Consider the following 10,724-nt stretch of genomic DNA (forward strand, 5'->3'; position numbering starts at 1 on the left):
ATTCCCATGCCGAGTTTAGAGCGATCTGGGAGGGCCTAACGAAGTGTGCTGCTTTGGGTTTCTCTAAGGTGGAGGGGGCAAGCGACTCCAAATCAATTGTGACAATTCTCTCGAAGAGCTCGTGTCCTGTGTGGTCCATGTGCTACTGGTATGTGAGGGTCAGGGAAATGAGGGAGGTGTTGGACACTTCCGTTGCCGATACCCCCAGGGAGGCAAATGCAGTAGCGGATGACTTGGCAAGGAGAGGTAACACAACTCAGGCCAATTCATTTTACAACTCTTCCACTTCTCTCCCTACTATCATTAGGGGCCTTCTATTTCTGGATAGGGTAGGCTTGGTCTACATGAGGGAGGGTTAGCTTTCCCTTCTTTAAGTATATGATATGTGTGGCATTGGCCTTTTTGTGATGCCCGCCCAAAAGCGATGTAAATTCTTTTTTTTTTTTTTTTTTGCCATATATAAAAGCGCTTTCCTTTCAAAAAAGAAAAAAAAGGCACACACGTCACTAGAGTAACCCCCACAGTCGGGGTCCCACCCACCTTGGTGGATCCGGGATCTCACTTAATCCACTCCCCCACATTACATCCAAACTCAAGAAATTCAACACTATATGGAAGTTATTTCTATAACTTGCCATTTCCATGGAGCCAAATGATCATCGAACGTCAACCATAGTCAGTGGGCCACATGTGTAGTTCATCACACATCATCCATCATTTTGTTTCTTTCTTTCTTCCTCAATAGGAATTTATGCATCATAAGATGATTAGTGTGGGAGCACAAAGCTAATGCAAATGATACAATATTATTCATAAACATCACATTTTTATCTCATGGATGTCATTTTTGTGGCTGCATGCCATCGGAACATGACCCACCAAATGCATGGTTATGACCATTTCGTAGTTTGTAACAAATGCATCCTGCCGATGGATAACCATTCAGAGGACCACATGCAATTAACACAACAGATCTCATTGATTTAGAAGCATGAAGATGAGAAGGAAGCCACCAAACGTTAGATAAAAGGATCAAATGTCTCTAATACAAGCCTTAACATGCACCTTACCTTAGCAATAACGAAACAATCATATCCGTTAATTTTCTTTCATAGGGACAACACGAAGTGGGACAGCCATTTGTAAGGTGATGCCAAACTTATCGCTCATGTCCATATCCTGTGGGGCCATCCCATTTGGAAGCTTCCAAGTGAACGAATGTATTAGGGATGCTAACATCAGGTGGACCATCCGAAGTCCAAGATTCAATCCAGGACATATCCTTCGGCCTGCGCCGAATGGTAAAAGCTCAAAATCTCGGCCTCTAAGATCGATATCGGATCCCACAAACCTCTCTGGTAAGAATGAAGTAGGATTGGGCCATAGTTTGGCATCTCTATTGATGGCCCATATGTTCACGAACAATTGTGTGTGCTTGGGCACAGTGTAACCACATACTTCCACACTAGCTTCAGCTCTGTGAGGGACGAGGAGAGGCACCGGTGGGTGTATCCGCAATGTTTCCTTCACGATTGCTTGTACATAAGGGAGCCGAACAATGTCGGATTCTTCAACTGGGTGTCCTGAACTTATCATCTCCATGAGTTCTGATCGAGCTTTTTCCATGACATTTGGATTGCGAAGCAACTCAGCCATGGCCCATTCCATGGTGGTCACGCTGGTGTCCGTCCCTGCTGTAAATATCTCCTGATCAATGAACTTGTGGTCAGAAAGAGAAGATCATGGGATTACCTTTAATGAGTGAAATACAATGAGAATACCCTTTCATTCATACTAATATGGGTTTTGGCATGTTTGGATGTCAAAATTTATTTGTACTCATGGGGTTTCATTGTGGCTAATTTCACTCATAACATAAATTCTTATTTTGAGCATAAGGTGTAGAAAATCACACAAGCAAGGCTAAGAAGAGAAGAGTCTTGGCACCCATGGAGAGGAAGGATAAAAAGACTAAAGAAGAGTGTAGAGGGGAGAGAGAGGTAGGCTAGAAAAACAAAACTACCTTATTTCAAAAAGGTGAGAGAGTTTTTACATATGCATATGTATTAGCTAGTTCTTATATAGAAGATAGCTCATTCTTTCTTATTTCTATTATTACCATAAATTCAAGGAGAAAATTTTCTCACTAACCAATATTTTCTAATTTCGGTCAACTAAAGTTTACTTAATAACTAAGTATCATAATTAAATTAGAACCCGACAATGATTCTCAACACTCCTTGCCATTGTCATGTCCTAATTACACCTAAATCATTCTCAAACTTCTTTTAAAAATATTAAAAATATCTGTGCTTAGTGCCTTGGTGAAAATAATCGCTACTTTGCTACTTTGTCACTTGTAGAAATGTGATTCAATTCTACTTTTTAACTCATGAACTTCTCACTAATAAAGTGATACTAGACCTTTAAGTGCTTTATATAGAATGAAATGTTAGATTTGATGTCAATATGATCCAGCTAACACTGTCACTCATAATCAAATAGTTGGCTTATTCTCCGAAATCTCTTAATAGTTGTGTCAACAACATACTTGTGCATGATAACTCAATATTCAACCTTTTGAGTATAGATTGCAATAGTTAGTTATTTGTTACCTTTTTAGTGTAGATTGCAATAGTCTTGCCAACAACATACTTGCTTTAGCATCAATGTACCCTTCAAGAATAGCATGATATAACTTATAATGCAATCTATAATTTGTAGTTCCTTTTAGATACCTTAGAATTCTAAAAACTACATTCTGGTGTTTCTGTCTTAGATTATTAGTATTCCTACTATGAATGAATGTTACATCGAATATAGTGCAATTCATTGTATACATCAAACTTTTCGATAATTCCAGCATGTTATTGTTGCGGTTTACTTCTACTAGTATGTTTAACTCATTTAATAATTAAATCAAATGGAATTGAAATTGATTTACGATCATTGCGATAAAATTTCTTTTACACTCTCTCTAAATAATGAGATTGTGTTAAGGATATTTCATTATTAAGATTATAAATCTTAATCTTAATTTTCAATATTATATCAGTTTTACTTATATCCTTTATATCAAAGTTAGTAATTAGAATTTTTATTATTATTTATTTTTATTACTTTCTTTCATACAATATACAATTGGCCTAGATATTAGCATATAATATCTATATACAAGCAAATAATAAATTGACCTTTGATAATATATGTACCTATCTATTTGGTTTACTTTCAAACATTAGATTGCATTACGAGTCAGACTTTTCATGCCATTGCTTATGAGCTTGTAAAGAGATTTAACAAATTTACACGCTTTCTTCTATTGCTTAGGTTGAACAAACCCTTCAGGCTATTCTATATATACTTATTCATCTAGATCATCATTTAAGAATATTGTTTTGACATCTATTTGATAACTATCAGACGAATTACAATAAGAGCTACTAGTTTCCTAATTAACGACATAATGTCAACATAATCAATTGCATCAACACAAAAAGGAAAAAAGTTATAAAGAGAAGTAACACAAAGTGAAAATAGAATATATATATATATATATATATATATTCAAAACATTACCAATCAACTCATTGTAAAAGCTCTAATACATGTAGAAAATCACTCATGCAGTGCTATGGAGATGAGGGTCTTGGCACCATAGAAATATAAGGGGAAAAACAATTAAAGAAGAAAGTATAGAAAAAAGAAAATAATAGAAAAACTAAAACACAAAATTACTTTATTAAAAAAAGTAACCAATAAAAGACAGTTTTTAAATGTATTGTACACATACTAACTAACTCTTACATAGAAAATGGTTATTCATTTCTTAATTCAACTAAATACTCGAAGTCTAAAAAGAAATTTTCTAACTAAGCACTTTTTTCAATTTAACTCAACAAAAACTGTCTTAATTACTAAGTATCTAAATTTAATTAGAAGTTGACAATAATTCTGAACATAAAAGCCCACGGGTCAAGCTTGGCTGAGTTTTCGACACAGCATAGCCTTCCTAAAGACCCGGTGGTCCGCCAGACCCACTCTACTAATTTACTAGTCTTGGAGTGAGCAATTGCCTAATGGGCCTAAACTAGGACAAGCAGTGTGTCCGTACCTTAGTGGCTAGGTCGGTATTGAATTCGGATCGTTAGCTCAGGGGCTAAGCTGGACATGCTTCGGGCCGGCCCATGCTGACCATCCTGGCTCACTTGTGACCCTAGTACTGTGGCATCTCATTGGTCCACGTCATCACTACTGACTCCGGCTAACCAGATACACCGGATTTCTCTCCCCCAAATGGATTGCCTGACATAACATGACTTTTAACATGTGGTACAATGATTTATGTTTTAGATCCACACGGTCCATCACTTTTAATAGATCATTCTAAAGCATAAGCCCAAAAATGAGGTACATCCAAGTATCATGTGGACCACACCACAGAAAGAAGCAGAGATTGAACAACTACTGCTGAGCCTTTGATTTGCTTCATTTTTTGTCTAATTCCAAAAACTGGTATCGAAAAATGAACGGACGGTGTGGATCTGATTCATACGCCATGATGGGCCCATGGAGGTTCCACAAGTCAACTTTTCCAATTTTCTGCTCTCGACCTGGAACGTGCTACACGACGGGAGCAGAGTAGGTGAGAACCTTCCTCACCGGAGACGACGCAGCCCTTTACGTGGTGCCCACCTCAACGTCTGAATTCTGTATTCACTCCGTCCATCCGTGTTTTTTTTTTAGATCATTTTAGGGCATTATTCAAAAATATGAAGCAGATCCAGTTATCAGGTGGACCATACCTATACCACGGGAAACAGTGGTAATTGACCATTAATGATACACTATTTTTCGACCAAGCTTATATTTGTTTTTCCTCTTCATCCAGGCTTATGTCAACTTATCAACTAATTGGATGGAAAATAAAAGCTACTGAAAAATTAAGGGGAGCCATAACATGTTTTTAACGGTAAGATGTTCGATCACCACTTTTTCCTAGACTAGGGTCCACCTGATAATTGAATCTTCTTAATTTTTGATATAATCCTCGATCTTAAAATACCGATGGACATAGTTGATATGGAATGCAAATACCAAGGTGGGCCCTACCATAAGGGGTGCACCATCTTGGATGAGGCCCGGACTCACCTAGTTCGCTTCCTGAACTATACAGCAAGCAACCGAAATTCTTGAGGTGTGAAATTTACATGGTATTCATGATGTATTTCTTAGATCCACACCCTCCATCCATTTTTCACATCATTTTAAGATATAAACCCAAAAACAATGGAGATCCAGATATAAAGTGGACCACACCACTGAAAACAATAGAATTTGATACTACCGTGAAAACTTCTTAGGATCAAAGAAGGTTCCCATAAAGCGCAATATTTGTATTTTAACTCTATCGTGGTATGTGTGATCTTATGAATATGTTAATGGAAATAAGCCTCACGGTTGGCCCAGTAAAGCTCCAGTGGTTGTTTGTTTAATACCCAATGCTTTCTGTGGCCTAATCCACTTGAGCTTTGGATGTACTTGCATTTTGGGTTCATGCTCTAAAATTATTTGAAGCAATTGATAGATAATGTAGTTCTAATACAAAAACCACACGTTAAAAGTTGAGTACTATGGTTACAAAATTATTTAGGAGAGAGAAATGACTTGGACAAATGACAGGCGACACCGTTGGAAATTCACGTGCCTTCAACACAGACGATCCATAAGGAGGGGAAAGAAGGGTTCGGCTAACTTATGACACATGTACAAGGGATGATATATACATTCCACCAGTCACATGTGCCAAGCAGACAGGTATAATATCCAAGCCGTATACGAGATGGGTTGACTTTGAAGCTGTTGTGAGGAAAAACTTAGGTTGATCCACTCTTCAGGTGGACCATGATGATAGGAACAAGTGGACGACTTACAAATCTTCACCTAACTTTCTTCGCGTGTAAATTTGTTTCATAAACTGTTCCCTCCTGAGCCGAACTGAATATTGGGCAAGGGAACCTACATTGTGGGCGGTACATGATGGATGGACTGGATCTCCCAGTTATATGCCATGCTGGAACGTATGAACAAATGCGCATGAGCTGCCTTTGTACACGTGGCAAACTCTCGTCTTGCTGTATGCCATCCATCGGATTCAGCCACCCGCGACCCTTCGAGTACGGAGCTCGATTCTGGGAAGCGGATTGGCTGGTGTACCAGCCACCAAAAGCCTATCTTGTGTAGGAAGGTGTCGTGTTAAGACGAGCGCTGACGCTCTGCAAGCTCCGAGTCGTACTAATGGTTCAAAGAATATTAAAGTTATATGGCCCCGCAAATATGTATTTATATATCTACATGGCTCATTCATTTGAATAGGTCATCTTAGATCTTATAAAAAAATAAATGATTTCTAAGGCTCAATTGGACAACAAATAAGAATGGAGACAATGATTTTCATCATTAAAACATTCTTCGGTCCCTACCTAACGTTACTTTCCATCCAATCTATTCATAATGTCACAGGGACCGAGATGAAAAGAGAAAACAAAGATCATAATGATGCAAAATTTGTGCGACTCCAGGAGGGTTTCAATCCCCACTGCCTTTTAGAGTGTGGTCCACTTGATTTTTTGATGTGTCTTATTTTTCGGGTAAAAGCTTACAATGAGCTCACCAAGTGGTGTGAGAGTTTGGATACAACTCATACCTCATTAGGAGACCCTCATAATTTGGTGACGTCAACACACTACCACTTCGGTGGTGTGTGGTACACCATCCAATCTGTTCTCGTCGCGGCTGGACGCGGGTTTCTGGAAAGCATTTGGCAGGAAGTTCATGCGGGATGCTAGGTGGAGCCACAGTAATATTTGTGAGAAATCTACACCGTTCATCAGTTGTAGGAGATCATTTTAGCACATTTTATCAAAAACGAGGTGGATCCATAACACAAGTGGGCCGGACGGGTGAGAAAACTTGGGAACGACTTTCCTACCGTTGAAACCTTCCTAAGATGTACCTTGATATTTATATGCCATCAAAACCGTTTATAAGGTCATTCCTACTCAGATGAAGTGAAAAAAAATAATTTCTCCTGATATGAAACTTTGTGGCCATACGAATGCTTCAAACGGTGGTCACTGAATCTATATTTTTTCCTCTCATATGGCCCACTTGAGTTATGTATACACTTCATTTTTTAACACGAGTCCTAAAATAAGCTCCCAAAACGGATGGACGGTGTGGATTTATTACAAACATACAGTGGAACCCACCTAGCATCCTAGCACAGAACTTCCTGGTAAAGCCTCCGCAGCAATCCGCGTCCATAGCCGGTGAAAAGCTCGTACGCCCGATTTCCTGCTAAGTTCCCGCGCTGTAAACCTAGATGGGGCGACAGTGATGTTTGTGAGAAGCCACAGTGATGTTTATGAGAAATCCACGCCGTCCATCCGTTTTATAAGCTCATTTAAGCAAATGGGACCAAAAATGATCTAAATCCAAGACTCAAGTGGGCCTCACTAAAGGAAAAGGTAGGTAGGAAAATTTCTACCGTTGAAATCTCCCAACAACGATGTTTAAATGCCATACATACCGGGGTGGATTTCTCACAAAAATCACGGTAGCCCCACCTAGGTTTCCAGCTTTGGCAGGAAATCGGCGTCCGTAAAGCTCTGTGACGCCCTACCACGACAGACACACTGGTTCACAAATCTGAGGTGAACTAACACGAACAGTGATGAAACCGTTAAAAGCTTACTGAGGTCCACTCTAATATTTATTTGCCATCAACCTGCTCATTAGGTCACACGGACCCGAGTAAAGGGAAAACACAAAACCAGCTTGACCGACAACTTTTGTGTCCGCATGAAGTTTTCATTGTGTGGCTCACCTGAGATTTGGTCTGCGTCGTCCTTGGGACCATATATTAAAATGATCTGACAAAATGGGACGCGAATTTCCTGCTAAAGCCTTCAGCAGGAAGTTTCTGTGCTGGGAACGCAGGTGGGGCCACTGTCATATTTGTGAGAAATTCTATTTGTTCATCCGTTTTTTGAGTTCATTTTAAGATATGAAGTCAAAAATAAACCGTATCTAATGCCCAAGTGGGCTGAAAATGTGATAATTGAATTTCTATAATTGAAATATTCATGGGGCCAAAAAAATTTTGAATCATAATATTATTTGTTTTTTCAATTCATCCCACTAAAAATGACGTTATTAACGGTATAAATGCCATTTAAACATCACTTTCGAACCCAGGAAAGTTTCAACGGTAGAAATTTTCCTAAATGACCTTTTCCTTTAGCACGGCCCACCTGAGTCTTGTATTATGCTCGATTTTGGTTTCTCCTAAAATGAGCTCCCAAAACGTATGGACGGAGTGGATTTCTGAAAAAAAATCACGATGGACACCACCTAAGTTTCAAGCGCAGGCACTTCAGGCTTTTGCAGTAAATCCGCGTCCGACAAAATCTACCGACGAAATTGATAAAACCAATACATCGTGGTGGCGCCCACAGAACAATTTCCAACACCGACCAGTACCTATCTGGGTGCTGATGGCGTCACTACCCAATACGAATTCCCTCGCGTACACAGTGGTAAAACCAAACCAATCCGTCCATTTTAGGTAAACCATAGTTATTCGACTCAACTCACCGAGTATCTTTGACTCGACTGAGTCAACTCGACTCAACTATATTTCAACAGAACGGAGGAAAATATGGTCAGGTCGGGACTCGCGAGTGTTTTTGAGACCGAGTCGACTCAGTTTCAATTCAAGTTTTCAATTTTCAAACTATGGGATGCATAATTACCAGAAATTGCAATCAAAGGATCAAAGATGAAAGGGAATGGTACCACGAGTAATGCTTTGATGTCACTTCGACTGAGCTTCAAGTCCTCATCTTGGCTATGATCGAGAAGCACATCGAGAAGATCATTTCGTTTGTGATATTCCGATGAGGCTCTTGACTGTAAACGCTCCTCGATGACACCGTCGAAAATTTCATACAATCTTCTGAAATGTCCCGCCATGCGACGCTTCACACCTTGTAGGTCCATCGGCCTCAGCAGTGGGAAGTAGTCCGAAAGGTTTGGCTTCCCCAGTTCTTCCATGATTCCATGAACATGGTCCTTGAATTCTTGTGCTGATTCGGAATTTAGATCAACTAGATCAACGGACAAGATGGTGTTTGAGAGTAAATTGAGAGTGGTCACGAAAGCAGACCGCCCGATGTCCACGGCTCGACCCATCAGGCAATTCTCGCAGACATGATCAATGAGTTCTTGCACCTTTTGACGACGAAGTGCTTGGTCGGCGTCGAGCCTTTGGGTGGTGAAGATCTGCGTGTTGTACATCATCCGGAGCTTCCGCCAGTGCATGTTTGTGGGTTGCCATCCCATCGTCCTCTCGTAGAAGCCTAGTGCCCGAACGGCATCCAAGATCGGCCGACCAGACAAGGCCTGATCGTGTTTTTGGAGGACCTCTTTGGCCATACTAGGAGACGAAACGGCAACTGCTAGTACACGGCCGAGTCTCAAAGAGATGATCGGGCCGTATGTTTTGGCCAACTCGGCGAGTGACTCGTTGGGCTTGTTACCGAGTTTGAAGAGGCTTCCCACGATCGGAAGAGGGGTGGGGCCTGGTGGGAGCTTGTCTGCACCGGGTCTCTCTCTTGCATGAAAGAGAACATAGATACATGTACACACCGTGGAAATCGACAGTAGAAGTGTTGAGTATTCCATTCTCTCTCTCTCTCTCTCTCTCTCTCTCTCTCTCTCAGATAGCGCCCATTAATGTGGAAGAGGCAGGTCTCTGATCTTATAGGAGGATGCGGTCCATTAATGTGGAAGATGCAACAAGATAAGAGGAAGAATATACCGATCACACATTTTATACATTACCTTACTACCACATGGTCCCAAGTGGGGCCATCTATACTTTTGATGGGCCATTCGAGGGAGATGTCCAACGTGGTTTGGACGTGGGCCCAATATCATCCTAATGGCATGATCACATAAATTCAGATGAAGCCAGTATGATGGACGTGAGACCATCCTACACTTTTGCTGCCCATTTGAAAGGCCCTTAAATAGACGGTTGTGATCATTCAATCATGGTTATTCTTCAGCCATATGCAATCTATGGTGGACTCTTCCTGTCCAGAGTTAGTGGCTCCAATTAGCTACAGCAAGGAATACGTTGTCTGATGATTTTTTTATTTTTTTTTGGAAAGTTAACATCCCACTGCTAATTAATTAATGCCAAATTTACAATATATCTTTTTCAGAAAGTTTTCAAAAAACTACTTTATTTAAGTACTATCGTTTTACTACTATGAGTCTCTGGTTGCCTTCGCCAGCCTGTCAGGATCTTTCAGAGCCGGGAAGTCAAGAGGGACCACGGCGTTGTTTGAGAAGTCTCATTCTTCCAAGTTCCATGAGATCATGTTAGTACAGGGCCAAAAAATAGACAGATCTAAAGCTAAAAAACTAAATAGACTGCGTGACTAGAAACGGTGAGGATTGAACGTCACTGCTGAAACATTCACAGAGACACAAAAGTCATATATATATATATATATATATATATATATATATATATATATATATATATATATATATATATATATATATATATATATATTATTTTCATATCATCTTAATAGGATTAACCTTATGAATGATATGGATGGCATATAAACATCACCGCAGACTTAAAA

The 10,724-nt window shown here is 39.9% G+C and overlaps 1 protein-coding gene across 1 annotated transcript; it reads right to left on the minus strand.

Moving 5' to 3' along the window:
- Positions 1 to 998: 998 nt before the first annotated feature.
- LOC131218980 (geraniol 8-hydroxylase-like) lies at positions 999 to 9,799 on the minus strand. The gene is made up of 2 exons (XM_058213898.1): positions 8,860 to 9,799; positions 999 to 1,707 (listed from the first exon to the last, which is right to left on the minus strand). Exons 1-2 carry the CDS (start codon positions 9,745 to 9,747, stop codon positions 1,099 to 1,101), a joined length of 1,497 nt encoding a protein of 498 aa, XP_058069881.1. The 5' UTR covers positions 9,748 to 9,799; the 3' UTR covers positions 999 to 1,098.
- Between the last annotated feature and the right edge of the window lie 925 nt (positions 9,800 to 10,724).

Source organism: Magnolia sinica, chromosome 11 (genome assembly GCF_029962835.1).
Source record: "Magnolia sinica isolate HGM2019 chromosome 11, MsV1, whole genome shotgun sequence".
NCBI classification, from domain to species: domain Eukaryota; kingdom Viridiplantae; phylum Streptophyta; class Magnoliopsida; order Magnoliales; family Magnoliaceae; genus Magnolia; species Magnolia sinica.

What these genes read in the sequence shown, in the direction of transcription:
- LOC131218980 (XM_058213898.1), bottom strand. Translation starts at nt 9,747, where the DNA reads ATGGAATACTCAACACTTCTACTGTCGATTTCCACGGTGTGTACATGT. An exon ending in ACATCAAAGCATTACTCGTG is followed by an intron (nt 1,708 to 8,859) that starts GTACCATTCCCT and finishes TTCATTGATCAG; the next exon opens with GAGATATTTACAGCAGGGAC.